Consider the following 16,344-nt stretch of genomic DNA (forward strand, 5'->3'; position numbering starts at 1 on the left):
GTATCAGAGGGTCAAAATGAATCAGGCATTATTCATTGGGTCAGATTGTCCATGCCCAAAGATGGCTTCAGTCAGAAATTCAGCTCTTCTTCAACTTCTAAGCTTTATTCCTTATCTGCACACATATTTTACCCAAAACAGTAAAATATGAATAGTGTCAAAACCATAGGGCTGTGGTGAGTACATGAACTCATGAATTATAAATTAATTGCACTGTTCTAAAAGCTTTATGCAATTAATTTATAATTCATGAGTTCATGTACTCACCACAGCCCTATGGTGTTGACTATCTCCAGCTAATTATTTTCTTTCTGGGTCTCTCTTCTAAATGCAACTATCACTTGTGAGTCCGCTAGTCCACTCCACCTTCCCTGGAATTCTGGCTTTTCTTTTAATCTGTCAAAGTCATGATTGGACTTTGCAGGAACTCTGCGATTGTGGTTCTTATATGTTGACTTCTCTTTCTTCTGCCTTTGCATGGCCTGAGAGAGGCCACACTTTGCAAAAACCCATTCCCTCTGATACATACCTCTAACTGCTTTATTTCTCTTCACAGCAGTTCACATTTTCTGAAAGAGAGCTTATGCACCTGTTACCTTCCTGCCCAGGTTATAATCTTCAAGAGTAAGAATCTTGTCGTTCGGTGTCCTGATGCAACCCTTGGGCCTAGAATAGTGCTTTGTGTAGGTGGTTGTTTGGTGTTGTCAAGTTGGTTTGGAGGAGCCTCAGTAGTGTAGTGGTTACATGTTGGGCTGCAATCCACAAGGTTGGCAGTTAGAAGCCACAAGCCACTCCAAGGGAGAAAGAGCGTTTTCTACTCCCATGACCAGTTACAGTCTCAGACACCGACAGGGGCTCACCTCACGCCATCATTGACTCCATGCCATGAGTTTGGTTTTTCTGGCTTGCTCAAGTTGGTTCAGCCTTGTGGCCACCCTAGGGACAACAGGGCTAAGTACCTTCCATTATTGTGCCATTTAATTTGTTCAAGTTACAATTAGATGTCTCAACTTTCATGAACAGTCCAAGAATGAAAATATCATCCTTTTCACAAATCTGCTTTTCTTCTGGGGTTTACTATCTTAGGGATTCACTATTCTAAGTAAATCAGTCCCCAAAACGCCCTTGCTCAGGGAGTCCTCCGTAGCCTGTGTCTCTCCCTGTTAACTGTGCTTATTAAATACCTTTTAAAACTGCTCACCCCACCACCATTTATATAAGCCAGTCAGTCACCAGCATCTCCGCCTGCATCTGTAAACATCTAGCTTAACCTCCTTCCAAATTATCCATCACACAGCCTTCCAACACTCTGAGATGCAAATATTACCATGCCACCCGTAGCAGTCCTCCCATCGTCCTCAGGTTGGTGTTTTTGCCTTTCTTGCGAGGTGACGGCTCTTTGTAGTCAAAACTGTACCTGGCATTCTTTGAATTAGAATGTGTACGTTTGGCGATATCCTTTGCCAGAGAAGAATATGGAAAGTGCCCAAAGAACAAACAAATCTGTTTTGAAAGAAGTACAGCAGAATGCTCCTTAGAGGCCAGGTTGGCAAGACTTGTCTCCTGTACTTTGGCCAGACCAGGGGAAGACCGGTCCCTGGAGACGGGCACCATGCTTGGGAAAGTAGAGGGACAGGGAAAAAGAGGAAGCACTTTGCCAAGATGGCTTGAGACGGTAGCTGCATTGATGGGCTCACACATAACATCTGAGGACGGTGCAGGGCCCAGTGCTGTTTTGTTCTGTTGTGCTGTAGGGTCGCTGTAAGTCGGAACCGATTCGATTGCATCTCACAAGTTCGGTGAAATATTATGAAGACCCTGAAAACCGTCTATCTGAAGCAGATGAAATTAGAGGAGATAGCCATGTTTATCTGAACTATTACGATTGGCCAAATTGTGATCTTGGCTGTGCAAGAATCCAGTATGGAAGAGAACAGGGAAAGCACAGTCCCAGTCATGGACTTCTGCTTAAATATTTATTTCCAACATTTCGTTCAGTCAAGTTAGAGCCCCCCACCCCCAGCCCACACGAAAGGAACGGGCCTTCCTCTGGATTCCGGAGTCCAGGTCTCCCTCTCAGAACGCGTTAGCGATCGGCCCCGCAGGGCCACCGTCGCCGGGGTGGCCCCGCCCAGCGCCCGCTTGCGTCGCCCAGAGCCACTCCTTCGGCGCCTGGCGCTCCCCCGCCCCATTTCCTCCCGCAGGCCCCGCCCCGCGCCGGTGCGCCTGCGCACGGGCGAACACGTGGCTGCCGCGGAGGAGAGCTGCAATGGCGGCGGGCGGCGGCGGTAGCGCCGACCCCCTGTCCCGGTCAGGGGTCCCCTGCGCCTTCTCTCCCCACAGCCAGGCCTTGTTTGCGTTGGCCTCGACAGACGGTCACCTGCGAGTGTGGGAGACAGGCAACAACCGGCTGCACCAGGAGTACGTGCCTTCCGCGCACCTCAGCGGTACCTGTACCTGCCTGGCCTGGGCGCCAGCGCGGCTGCTGGCCAAGGTAAAGCGAACGGGCCGGCGCGGGGCGGGCGCCCGCCCGGGCTGGGCCCAGGAGCCCCTTGGCTCGGCGGCGCGTCGGCGGAGATCGCGCGTGGCTCGCGGAGGCTCGGGGCGAGACGGCGGCGCCGACTGGGCCCGCGCCGCCAGCCCCGTGTGCGGCCTGGTTGGTGTGCAGCTGAGAGGGCGCGGCCCGATCCCTGGGCCCGGGCCGGGAGCTCTGCGGATGGGCCCCTTGCAGTTTGCGGTCCACTGTCGCCTGGACGTGTCGCCATATTCGCCAGGAGCCCCGGTCCCCCAGCGCCGCTTCCTCCCGTCGGGCCTCGCGTATCCTCTTGCACGCATCGGAGCCCGAGCTGTTGACAGTGCCTCTCCTTGGGGGTGTTTGACGCTTCCCCGCTCCCGGCCCCCTTCTTCAGCTTTGCCCTAGGTACCCACCTGCGCCTTACACTGGCCACTTCCTTTGCCCCAAGCTTCACCCCTCTCCCCGTCGGAGTTCTGGCTCACCACGTGTTCTCTTCCACGTTCAGAGACTGTGACTCTCTTGAAACTCTGGGCTTTCCCGGTGCCTCTGTATCCTCAGCCTTCTGAACCTCCTCCTCCTTGCGTTTTAGGATCTGCAGGTAAAATGAAGTGGCCCATTACATTGAATATGATCAGGGTTTAGGGGCCCCGAGCAAAAGTTATGGGAGACTTTTCACACTGTTAGGGACCTTCATCTCAGGTAGGGCGTCTGTCAGTCAGCGTTGACTCACTGGACCACATCTGCTCCATCTCACACGCACGTGGTAACTGCAGCTAGAGAGTAGCTGGACCCAATTACTCGTGATTTGGGGGCATCAGGCATTGTGAGGTGTGTAGTACTTAGCAATAACTCGGTTTAAAACTCGAACTCTAGTATTTAGGATAGATTTTATTACTCCCAATACCACCTGCTAATTTTGGGGACGGGACTAATTAATGCATCTGACTTGCTATACTTTGAATGTGTTCAGAGGCTTTTAAGATTTTAGGTTAGACTTTTGTAATTTCTCAATGAAATGACTCCCCTTAAGTAGTAGAAGAAAACCCATCTGTGCTCTTGAATCACTTACACAGAATTGGACTGTTTCCTTCTTTTACTTAATGTTTGCCATTAAAATTAGAGCTTACTGCATATTTCTTTGTGAAATTGTTTATTGTGGTCACTGTGAGTTGGAATCAACCCAGGGCAGTGAGTTTGAGGCATTTAAAAAATGTTTGTATTTTAATAGTTCTATATATGAGAAAAAACTAATGCTTAGAGGGAAATATTGAAATTTTGAGTCCAGGCCCTGTTTAATAGTAGTAATTGTGCCTATATTTCCCCAATGGGGGTAATAGTATCCACTTAATGGGGGTTGTAAAGTCCACAAACACATAAAGCACTTAGGACAACTCATGTTTTTTTAAGGGATACAAGTATTAATTACTGTTACTGTTATTGACACAATATTTTGTACAGTGAACTCAGCATAAGGAAGGGGTTTTTTGCCTTAGAAGAGGAAACTGGCTTTGGAAAAACTCAGGCAGCAATTTGCCCAAAGCTCCAAATGGAACAACAGCCCCATGAAATGTTTGTCCTTCTAAAAACTGAGAATCAGAACTAAGAAAGATTCAGTGTCTTGGCCAAAAGTCATGAAGCAGTTGTGGTTACACATGTCACAGCATCCGTCCCTTAGTCACTGAAATGAGAGCTAGAAGGAAGGTAGAGATCAGCCAGTCCTTTTGGGGGATATAGCCTCCTGGACCCTTAGTTTTACTTGGAAATCAGGGAGAGATTTGTCTTAAAACAAACTTGCACATACATTATGGAAATTAAAGTTGCGTGATACGTGAAGATATAAGGAATGAAATGCTTCAAGTTTCCTCTGGTCTCTGGATTATACGTTGCTTGCTACTTAAGTTTTAAGATGTCCTCATCTCATTGAAACCAATCCTTTTATTTTGACCTCGTTGAGTCCGAGGGTTTGCAGCCCTTGGTAAGGTCCTGGCACAAACACCCAACCGGGAAACAGAAAATACCGCCTTCAGGGTCCTTAGCGTCTTAACCGAGGCAGTGTACATGAATGGCCTGGCATGTAGTTAAAGCGCTTAATAGATGAAGCGAGTTGTTAAAGACTGCATGAATCTGGGCCTAGGCCCATTTTATCACACAGCACTGTATTCCTAAACGGAAGCCAGTTTGCCACTCGCCCACAGGTGAATGAAAGTCCTCTCTGGCAAACTGAGTTGCTGCTGCATCTGGGTAATGGGCTAAGGCACCATTTTATCAATGCTAGAAAGTCAGATGGCTGTCTTTTGCTCTTGGCTTCAGAATGACAATATTTTCATGTCTGTCACAATAGTTTTAGAGTTTTTGCACAGTAACTGAGCAATTCTGATGGAGCTTGCGGGAAGGAGACCTAATGAAGACCAGGAAATAATCTCAGACCGTGTAGAGAGACAGATTGACCGACCAGATAGGTGATATTCGCAGAGCCCCTTGCGACTTAAGTTTCAAGGTACCTTCATGCAATTGAAGCCCATCTTTTAACATTTTCCATGAGTCTGAGCAGGTGAGGCATGAAAGGAAAGTCATTTTGAAACCCATGCTACTAGTCCCTACCACTTAGCTTGAAGTTTAAAAACTGGAGAGATCCCAAGACCACATTGAACAGACACATACCTGGACCGTGCTACTCCCATACAGGATGGAGAGGAGCCCATGTGGCGTAGGGGTCACATATTGGGCTGCTAACCACAAGGTCAGCAGTTTGGGTTTATTTCTGTAAACTTAGAGGCTGAGATGCTAAGTGACAGGGCCTGAACGTCCCCTGTTGTTTCAATGCCTCCACCCACCCCCCTTCCCATCCTGCTGCTCCTCTCGCTTTCCAGCATCAGCCCTTGTCTGTGCTGTTTCTCTGTCACTTTAGCTGAGCTGACCCACACTGCTCCGTACTTGGAGCACCAGGCTTTTGACTTTCCAGACATTAAGACGGGCCAAAAGGAGAAAATCTGAACTGAGGACCCCACTCCCATCTTTTAGCTCTCACTGCTGTTGAGTTCATTACGACTCATAGACACCCTGTTGGGCAGGATAGAACTGCCCCTGTGGGTTGCCGAGACTGAAAAAACTTTACAGGAGTAGAAAGCCTGGTCTTTTCTCCCACATACCGACTGGTGGTTTTGAACTTCTGAACCTTACATTTAGCAGCCCAACTCGTAACCACTATGCCACCAGGGTTCCTTCAACACCCTTGAGAGAGGTAGCATAATCCAGATGCGTTTTTCTTTTGTTGCTGCATGAAATGTCTCCATTATTTCAACTTGAAAAGAGGAAAATACGGTTTGCCTTGGTTTCCCTCCTCAGAAGCAGAAGCTTCTGTGTATTGGAATGCAACTGTTCTGACATAACTTGTGCGTGTACACATATCTGCAAGGCAGTCTGCTCTTTGTGATCTGTGAAACTGAAGTGCCAGACTAAGTGGCAGCAAGAGAAGACCACTCCTGGGGCCTCAGAGTCAGAACTCACTTGAAGAGAACTGTCTTTTTGGTTTTTAAAATTTTGCTAAAGAGAGGCCTTGCAGTGGGATCTCCAGGAGACTAATTGAGTTGTGATATTGAAAACTTTGGCATAGGTCAATGAATTTGGTTTGTTTTTGAGAAGTCAGTATTTTTACAAGTAGGTTTTGTTATATTAGTGGACGGTGAAACTGATGAGTTGTGATTGCATAAGAAAAATGATAGAGAATAGAAAATATTAGCAGGTTAGTGCACGGTAAGGATAAATGCACCTGTAAAATTTGTCTTAGTGACAAAATGCATGTTTTTGTGAGTGAGGGTACCGGCTCTCTTTGTGACCCCTTTGTAGGTTGAGGTCTCAGGCTAGAGCATCTTTGATCCCAGATGTACTTCTTCCTGGGGTGCCTTCTCTTGCTCCGTACAATTGGCTTAGATAAATTAGGCACAGATTATCCTCCGGATCAAACTTTACTCACAAGATTTTGGGATTGTATTTATGGCTCAGCTCATTCTGCCTGTCGCTTTCAAAAAGACGTAGTAGCCTTAACAGATCACACATGGCTTTGGCCTTCAGCCCCAGGCCTTTCAGGAACCGAGCCTCTCTCCACATTCATTCAGCCCAGAGTAGGCATACGTGAATCAATAGCTTGAAATTAAATAATTAGATTTAGAGCAATAAACGTAAAAGTTAGGCATATGTCATGTGAGGAGGCCTTCTCCTGCTCGAGTTTAACACCACCCCCCAAAAAATAATAAGGATTTTGCTCATAGAAACATTAACACTATGATAATGATTGATTTGAAGAACAACTTTTGCTTTTTAATGATAATGTGAAGCGAGTGATTCTCCTCAAGAAACTTCAATGTCGATCATGTTTATTTGACCTCAAAGTGAAAAAGAGCAGAAGTTGTATTTTCTTTTTCTGGAAGCTTTTTAAAAAAAATTCTCAGCGAGTTTTCTCTCTTTTTTTCTGGAAGCTTTTATAGAAAAGTTTTCTGATGAGGTTGGCATACTTTGCCAATAAATACTTCCCTTTTTCTTGTCTTCAATGGGTGTTTGTGCACCTCTTCTGGGGTCAGTGATGACTTAAAAATTGCTATCAACTCACAGTCATGTTGCCAGTGAATGAGTTGTTACTGATGAGACCATCAGACTATACTCTGGATTTTAATTGTAACTTCTCTGGCTCTATTAATGTAGATACATTTCTCAGGATTACTTTTATTGTGTGTAAAAAGTTAACTTATTGTTTTATTATTGCTCAGTCTTTTCTACCTTTTTTTTAGCTGTGTTCAATGAATCTGTTTTCAAATGTAACATTCCCCATAAAATAATAGAAAGAAAAAGCTAAGTATATATACTCTAGTATTCCTATGTAACATTGTAGTATTTCATTGATTATTCTTGGGCAGATTTTTATGTGTCTTGGACTTCTTTGTACTGTAGAGTAGCAGTCCTGCACCTTTAAGAAGATGTTAATTTTTTGTAGTATTGGTCTGTTTTCCTTGGAAAGAATGAGGTTTCAGACGTTCTTCATAAAGAACTCAATGTTGAAGAGAAACTCTGGAATTGTAAATAATTTTCAGTATTATAAACTCTTAATTGTAGTGCTCTTAAGTTGTGATCATTTGATTTTTATTTTTTGATAGGCATGATCTGTTGGCATCACTTTTGAAATGAAAGTCTGGCAGCAGTTGCCACTAGTTTGAAAGTTGTGTCTCTTACCTCATCGAGTCACCAGGTTAGCATGGGTCTACACCAGCGGTTCTCAACCTTCCTAATGCTGCGACCCTTTAATGCAGTTCCTCGTTGTGACCCCCAGCCATAAGTTTATTTTCCTTACTACTTCATAGCTGTCATTTTGCTACTGTTAGGAAGCAGGCGACCCCTGTGAAAGCAACACTGGACCTCCAAAGGGGCCGTGACCCACAGGTTGAGAACCGCTGCTCTACACCATTCCTTGAAGCAATCACTAGAGCAACTTGTCAAGCGCTCTGAGCTTCCCCACTAGTTACAGTTGTTGGTTGACTCAGATGGAAGCAAATGCCTATTTATGAATGTCAAGGCATTTGAACCCCCTTTCCTGGACATTTAAACTAGAAAGAAAAGATAGGGGGTGGTTGGGGAAGGGGACAGACGCAAAAGGGAACAATTAAGAATTGGCTGCTTGGGTATGGTAGAGGGCTTCAGTGAGTTCATTTTGTTTCAGCTTCCTTGCCTGAGGATTTTTATTTGAGTTCGACTCAATCAGAACCTACGTTTTACTAAGATCCTGAGGGGATGTGTAGGGGATGTGTAGGAATTCCTAGGGCTCTGTAAGAATGTGATGTAGCTACCTATACAGGATCCCCTGGCCGCCCACGGGAAGTTTCACTTGGACCTTTTAGGAAGAGTGGTTATTTTTTCTGAGACTTGGAAGCAACATTAACTTCTTGGGCTTCTTAGGAGAAATGGAAGTGTGCCAAGTGAATAGGAATGGTTGGAGACTGAGAACTCAGAATATGCTTTCGTCATTGGAATGTGCCCCCGCCAAATGTATTGAGAAAGAAATCATCTGAGAAAGTCTCCCTCTTTAAAAAAAGTATTTCTAAGTAGGAATCTCATTTTTTTTTACAGGTTGACGGACCATTTGTGCATTAATGATTTTTTAGTGTTTGAAATAACTAACTAAAAGATTGTTCTTTTTTTTTTTTTCACTGTACAGGAAACTCCCCAGCGGAAAAAACGGAAATCAGAGGCTAAAGGAACGAGTGATCAGGTTGACTTGTTGGCTCTTGGGACAGCAGTTGGTAGCATCTTATTATACAGCACAGTAAAAGGAGAGTTACACAGTAAATTAATAGTAAGTATGTGTGGGTATTTTCTCTATAGAAGATGAAAGGGAAACTCATAATTAGAGATTCATTGAAGACAAAGCTCTTCCGAATGTGTGGTAGGACTTGTGCTAGAGACAGTCGTGTGTAGTACTGAATAGCAAGTAATAGTTGATAATAGCCATGATAGGTACCCAGTCCTTATTAGTCAAACACTGTCATAAGTACTTTAGGTATGTTATTATTTTAATTTTCACAGCAGTACTCCCAATTCCAGCCAGATAATTGAAGGTTTCGGTAATGTATTTTCCTGAGGTGATGCAGCTAGTAACTGGTAGAACAAGGAGTTGAACTGGGCGTCTGGTTCTGGAGTTTGGAGCTCTTAAGCACAGTCATTGCGGTATTGTCCAGTTGAACTGGCGCTGGTGGAAACGGTCTGAATCTGTGTTGTCCCGTGCAAGAGGCTCTAGCCACATGTAGCTGCTGAGCACTTGAAATATGACTCCCATGACTGAGGTGCTGAATGGTAATGCTGCGTAATTCTAATTCATTACAAAAGCCACCTGCAGCTAACTAAAAGCCTTATGGAACTGCACAGCTCCACTGCATCTTGGGCAGCTTCGTTTGATGCTGCTCTTCCGTTATCGGGAGAGATTAATCTCCAGCTTGGAGTTAGCACTAGCAGTAACATTGAAAATGTTATTATGAACGCACGAGCATATAAGCTGTTTTCAGTCAGAAAAAGATGAGAAGTGAAGGGTTCTGATCATGAATTGTCGCCCTTGTCTACCCCACCACTCCTGATTATTCCTCCTAAACTCTACCCTTAATTACTAAGGTCCAACAAAAACGTAAATTCCAGGGAGAAGAAAGGGTTGAAAGGGCCTGTGGGTATAGACTTTCTCTCCACCTTCCTTCTTGTGTTTACATTTCCCATGTTGGGCTGGCTTTATGGCCTGAGAGCGGGGCAGTATCAGTCAGGGACCAGGTAGTAGCTGCAACCACCTGAGTTATTTGAAGAGAAGATTTACTCTAAAGAATTGTCTTAAAGTAAAAAAGAGAGGCGGAGGGGGGCTTATCAAAATGCAGGAGGAGCACTGTAGACCTGAAGCCCAGCTCCCTTAGGACCAGGTGCTGCGCTGCTCTGGTGCTGCTGCTGTCTTTGGAGAAGGGACCTCCTGAGAGTGGGGTGCATCCTCTGAGGTGGAGGCTTCTGCCGACTGGAGCAGATGTCGAGACTGGTTCTCTGTTGGACAGTTGCATGGTGGGTCCAGCTGCTGTTGGAGGCAATCGTTGCTGCTGGAGTCAGAAAGCATCGGTGGTGATGCGAATGCGACAGGAAGGAATAAGCCTCTTGTCCCTGCTAGTCTCCGCCCCATACCCCTTGCTGGCAGAGTTGACTAGGTAGGGGCTCAGATCGCAGAGGTATAGTCCCAACATGATATAGCTGGGCCGAGAAGCTTGGGCTTGGCCCTGAGAAGACAGCAGCTTCAATGGCATCAGACAGTATCTGTTACAACCTAATTTTGTTCACTGGGGTCCAATAAAAAGGGATACATTGGATGTGTATGAATAAGACAAAATTTGGAATGTAACAGTGTTAAAAAGGGAAAAGTTATACTTAAACCTATTACCAAGAGAAGAGCTGTTTCTACTTTTGTGTCAATTCTTGGTTTTATGTACATGTTTAAACAATATGGTTGGACTCTAGCTTTTTATTGGATTTTACATCGTGATTTCTTTCAAGAGCATGCAGTATATTTTCATAGACAGGATTGCCCAAAACTGGTCACAAACATCTGTAATGACTACCTAGAATTCTCCTGTATTAGATGGACTTTTACTTGGCTTCCAAATTTTGTTGTTACCAAACAGTAACTTGTAATTGCTGAGTCTTAAAAGAGTTTGAGCAGGATGGCTCTTGATACATAGTAGTAAAGCTGGGGGAGTTTTGGTAATTGCAACTGAAGCAGGGAGGGTGTTGTACTTGTACACTGTGTACAAGTCTATTCCGAAAAGATACTTGGATGAGGGGCTTCAAAGGGTCACAGAAAAGTTCTATTCTCTTTTAATTCATTGCACTTTCCTCCACTTTTGAGGCCTCCTTATAGATTGAAAGCAGCATTGCCACCATTGACCATTCTCTAGAGCCTAGAATTTCTTTACAAATTATTTCGATACCTCACAGGTGTATTAATTACCAGGGATAATTTACCCAGAGGAACTCCAAAGGTGAGGGTGAGGATGGTCTGGCGATGAGAGGGGGGTTGGGATGATGTGGGGAGCTGGTCTATCTAGGCTTTGGAGGGCCTGTACTGAGTTTGCATCCGATTTATAGGTAGGTAGAGTAAAAATGGCAGTTGCTCACAGTGTAGGTAGCTGGTTTAGCATCTGCTCTACTTAAGAGCCCTTGTCCTGGAAAATGAGTGATAAGAGAGCCTTGAATTTGCTCATCTTCATTCTTCGGTGCCCACTAGTGAGCGTCTTGCTCATCTGAATATGTGTAAAGATTGTTCATATGGCACAGTTCATCACACCAGCGAATAGCTAACATTTATCTGAAGAAACAGTGATTTCTTTCCTGACACACTGTTTTGGGGCTCATTTAAAAAATCATTTTATTGGGTTCCCGTGCAATTCTTTTTTTTTACATTTTGTTTAGGGGCTCATACAACTCTTATCACAATCCATACATATACATACATCAATTATATAAAGCACACATCTGCATTCTTTGCCCTAATCATTTTCAAAGCATTTGCTCTCCACTTAAGGGGCTTGTACAATTCTTATCACAATCCATACATACATCTATTGTGTCAAGCACATATGTACATTTGTTGCCATCATCATTCTCAAAACATTTGCCTTCTACTTGAGCCCTTAATAACGGCTCCTCATTTTCCCCCTCCCTCATAAACCTTTCATAAATTATTATTTTGTCATGTGTTACACTATCTGATGTCTCCCCCTGCCCTATTCTCTACTGTTCATCCCCCAAGGAGGAGGCTATATGTAGATTCTTGTAATTGGTACCTCCTTTCGACCCCACACTCTCTGCAGGCATCAGCACTCTCACCACTGGTCCTGAAGGGGTCATCTGTTATGACTCCCTGTTTTGCCAGTTGCTATCTGTACCAATGTACATCCTCTGGTCTAGCCAGATTTGTAAGGTAGAATTGGGATCATGATAGTGGGGTGGAGGAAGCATTTAAGAACTAGAGGAAAGTTACATGTTTCATTGTTGCTACCCTGTACCATGACTGGCTCATCTCCTCCCCACAACCCTTCAGTAAGGGGTGTCCAGTTGCCTACCGATGGGCTTTGAGTCTCCACTCTGCACTCACCCACATTTACAATGATATGATTTTTTGTTCTTTGATGCTTGATACCTGATCCGTTCTACAGTTTGTGGTCACACAGGCTGGTATGCTTCTTCCATGTGGGCTTTTGATGCTTCCGAGCTAGATGGCCGCTTGTTAAAGTCTTTAAAACCCTAGACGCTATATCTTTTGATAGCCAGGCACCATCAGCTTTCTTCACATTTGCTTATGCACACATTTGTCTTCAGTGATCCTATCGGGAAGGTGGGCACCCACTGATATGATTTTTTGTTCTTTGATGTCTGTTAACTGGTTCCTTCTACACCTCGTGGTCAGACAGGCTGGTGTGCTTCTTCCATGTGGGCTTTGATGCTTCTCAGCCAGATGGCCACTTGTTTATCTTCAAGCCTTTAAGACCCCAGATGGTTTATCTTTTGATAGCCAGGCACCATCAGCTTTCTTCACCGCATTTGCTTATGCACACATGTGTCTTCAATGATCCTGTCGGGAAGGTGTGCATCATTTAATAGAGCAATTTAATAGAGCCCATTTAATAGAGCAAAATGTTCTTGCTTTGAGTAAGTACTTGAGTGGAGAGGTCAAATGTCCATCTGCTGCCTTAATACTAAACCTATAAATATATGCACGTAGATCTATTTCCCCACCCTCCTATATAAATATATTTACATGTGTACGTGGCCAGTATTTAGACCTCTATAAATACCCTTTGTCATCTAGTTCTTTCCTCTATTTCCTTTTACTTTCCTCTTGTCCCACTATCATGCTCAGCCTTCATTTGGGTTTCAGCAGTTTCTCTCGGTTACATTGCCCTTGCTGAATCCCTATCAGGCCTCTCACACCCTTCTTCCCACTGATTTTGGATTACTTCTTGCTCCCCTGTCCCTGGGTTGGTTAGCACCACCTTCTAGACATCCCCCCCCCCCCCCCCCCGTCTCCTCCTCTCCCATGTCTCCCCAGAACCATTGGTTCCGTTGTTTTCTCCAGACTTTTCATCCAGCCTGTCTTATCTAGATAGATCTGTAGAGATAATAATATGCACCCAAAATCAAGCCATAGCAAAATAGGCTACGAATGAGAGCACAGCGATGACAACAAAAAGAAAATCAATGACCCATAGAAGAATAAATTAATTGAAAAAAAATTTTAAAAAGAAAGAAAAACTGTAAATAGATCAAGGTATGATTTTTTTTTTTATCTCTAGGTGTGTCCTTCAGTCAGGTCCGATGGGGTGCCAAGCTCTGGCCCCAGTCTGTCTTTTGTACTCTGTCAGGGGCTCCCTGCTCTGCTCCCTCATTGGGTCTGCCATACGCCTTTCGTGTCCCAGGGTCAGTCTGGGCCAGTCCCGACATTGAGTCTCCAGTGTTGTCTCCTTTAGGGCCCTGGGCCAGCAAGGGATGGTGTGTCTCGAAGTGGGATCAGCCATATGGTCCACTCTGCATTGGCTGTTCAGAGCGGGGAGATCGTCCTCCTGGCCTGGAGGGCCAGGATGTGCTCTACTCTCTTTCTCTTCATTTGCTCCCCTGTGGGGCTCATTTTTTAAAAGGGACTTTCATGAGTAATTTTGACTCGACACAGTTTTTCACCTTAAGCAAGTGTTGGCATTTTGGCTCAGATATGATTTCTGTCTTAGCTCAGTAGTGTCTTTTGTACCTCTGTTGTGTATTTCCTGACACCTAGAGCTGGCCTTCCGATCAAAAGCAAACAGTATCTAGCACTTGTATACTTGGACCTTTGATGTGGATGTATGCTTTTCCAGTGGGGGAGAAGGGCAAGTCTGATGACGTTTCAGCTCTCACTCCTGATTTGGGAAACTAAAATGGATAAAAATAGGTTAAGGCTATTTTAATGAACTGTTTGATAACTCCAGGGTGTATGTTCTATAAGGCACATTTTATTTTTGCTTTAATTCTTACTTTCTCCCCTTGAATCTTCAGAGTGGTGGGCATGAAAACAAAGTCAATTGCATACAGTGGCACCAAGACAATGGCTGTTTGTATAGTTGTTCAGATGACAAGCACATTGTGGAGTGGGATACACAGACGTGCAAAGTCAAGTGGTGAGTAGCATCCATGCTCTGTTATCTGGGAGGTGGGTTGTAGGGACATCTAGGAGTGTCATGAGCAACTCCTGCTCAGTGCAGAGTGTCACATGGGGAGAAGAAGGGGATGTCAGCTTGAAGATGGCACCTTTAATGAATTAGGCAAGGTTTTGTCTAAAGGTAAATAACGATACAAGGTAAGATAACTGTACAAAGTGCCATTGAATAGCCTGTCGAGGCCTGATGGAAGAGCAAGGATTTCAGTTGGACCTCCTAGGATCGATATGATTTGGCTAGAAGAGGGTGAGAGATTATTCTCAGGGTAAGGACGGTGGGCAGATGGCCAGAGCAGAGACTAAGGAAGTGTAAGATTTATTTGGAATTGAGTAATTAGAGGAATGGTGTCTTGAGAACTCATGGCTGGTAGAGGGTACAGAGTTTTAGCGAGTCATTAATGCCACAGTGTAAAAACTTCTCCTTCACGCTTCCTTTATCTGCAACACTAATGGCCCTTCAGAAACACTATAGATGCTGACCCAGTAGGTCTGGGATGAGGTCCTTGTTTTAGAAGGTTGTCTTGATGGACATTCAAAGTCAGGCCTTTACATAGGGACTATTGTAGACATTGTTCAGTACCTTATTCACTCTGTTGTCCTTAATCATAGCACTGAGGTTCTAGGTCTGTGTGAGAGAGAACCACTCAACTCGATGCTGACTCTTGAAAGCATGTATTTTGTAGCTCCAGCTTAGGTAGAGCCTTCAAACGCATGCATACCAGTCTGTGATTCTGTCTGTCTGCCCCTCCCCCTGGCCGCCCTCCCCCCTCTCCGTAAAGCAGTGAACTGGAGAAAGTGAAAGAGCTCTACAGGAATTTCCATCTTGCCTTCATCTGTTTCTAATGCCATCTTTTCAGCGGTAAACACTGGCAAATTCCTGTAACTTTTCTTCAGGTATTCATCTTTATGTTTCTGAATAACTTTTTTTTTTTTCTGAATAACTTTTAATTGTTTCTGCTAGCCATTTTAGATAGTAGGTAGCTAAGTCTTCAAAAGGCTTTTGTTGCATGTTCACGACCTCATGTGACAATTGAATTGCCGCTTAGGCTTTCTAGTCTGTAATCTCCACCCTCCTCTCTGAGTCGTTGGGCCTTCACCACCGTCAGCCCAAGGAGCTCTGGTGGCACCGCAGTTCCTTGTTGGGCTGCTAACCGCAAGGCCAGCAGTAGAAACCACGAGCCATTCCTTGGGAGAAGACCCGGCTTTGTACTCCCGTAAAGAAGGATAGCCTTGGAAACTCACAGGGATGATTCTGCCGTCGCTTTATGGTTGCTCTGAGGCTGGAGTAGACTGACGGTAGCGAGCTTGTTTTTGTGGAGTCTGCACCAAAGAGGCAAGGCCCCAGGCGGAGGGGTGCTGTGGGCTGGGTTTTGGGCTGTGGTCTCCTAAGGCGGTGGGTCAAACCTGGGTTCTCCATGGGAGAATGGTGAGGTGCTTTGCTCCTGTAAGGTTGCACAGCAGGGGAAACCCCATGGAGTTGGATTCGACTTGGGGATAGTGAGTAGGGAGTTTGGTTCATCTTTACTGGAGAGCTCTGCCAGCACAGTTGACCCCACTTGGGGTCAAACCCGCAGCTACTTGCTCCATCAGAGACACTTGTGTCCTCCAGCTTTGACAAAGAATCACAGCCTTGGAACCCTCTGGGGCAACTCTACTCTGTCTGTCTGTCTGCACAGACATGTCATGACGCGAGGCAGTGGACTTGAATATTTATGGAAAGCAGATCACTAGGTCTTATTCCTGGGAAGATGTGTAGTGGGTTCAAGCCTCTAACCTTTTGGCTCACAGCTTCATGCACAACCATTTGGACCCCCAGGTTGCCTTAGCTTTGTGTACGGCTGTTATTGTTACTCCGAGAGTTGTGTAGCTCTCAGTTAGGTGCAGCATTTTGCCTTCCGTACTGGTTGTACTCGGCTGTCCTCCTGAACACTCCGGAGCCTCTGGTTCCTGGGCCCTACTTTCCATTTGTTGGATTACTTTCATCTTTTGGTTCAGCATGTTGTTTGGGAAGCTTCCTATAGAGATCATATATTTTCTCATGTTCTGGTTCTCCACTACTGCCTTCATTTTACTCCTACAT

The 16,344-nt window shown here is 45.0% G+C and overlaps 1 protein-coding gene across 1 annotated transcript in view; it reads left to right on the forward strand.

Moving 5' to 3' along the window:
* Nucleotides 1-2,227: 2,227 nt before the first annotated feature.
* WDR43 (WD repeat domain 43) overlaps nt 2,228-16,344 on the forward strand; it is a 44,635-nt gene continuing 30,518 nt past the window's right edge. The window contains exons 1-3 of the mRNA XM_075536112.1: nt 2,228-2,494; nt 8,718-8,855; nt 14,105-14,226. Of these exons, the coding sequence (XP_075392227.1) occupies nt 2,270-2,494; nt 8,718-8,855; nt 14,105-14,226 (485 nt within the window). The 5' untranslated portion in view covers nt 2,228-2,269. The remainder of the gene's footprint in view (nt 2,495-8,717; nt 8,856-14,104; nt 14,227-16,344) is intronic.

The sequence above is a fragment of the Tenrec ecaudatus genome, chromosome 17 (genome assembly GCF_050624435.1).
Source record: "Tenrec ecaudatus isolate mTenEca1 chromosome 17, mTenEca1.hap1, whole genome shotgun sequence".
NCBI classification, from domain to species: Eukaryota; Metazoa; Chordata; class Mammalia; order Afrosoricida; family Tenrecidae; genus Tenrec; species Tenrec ecaudatus.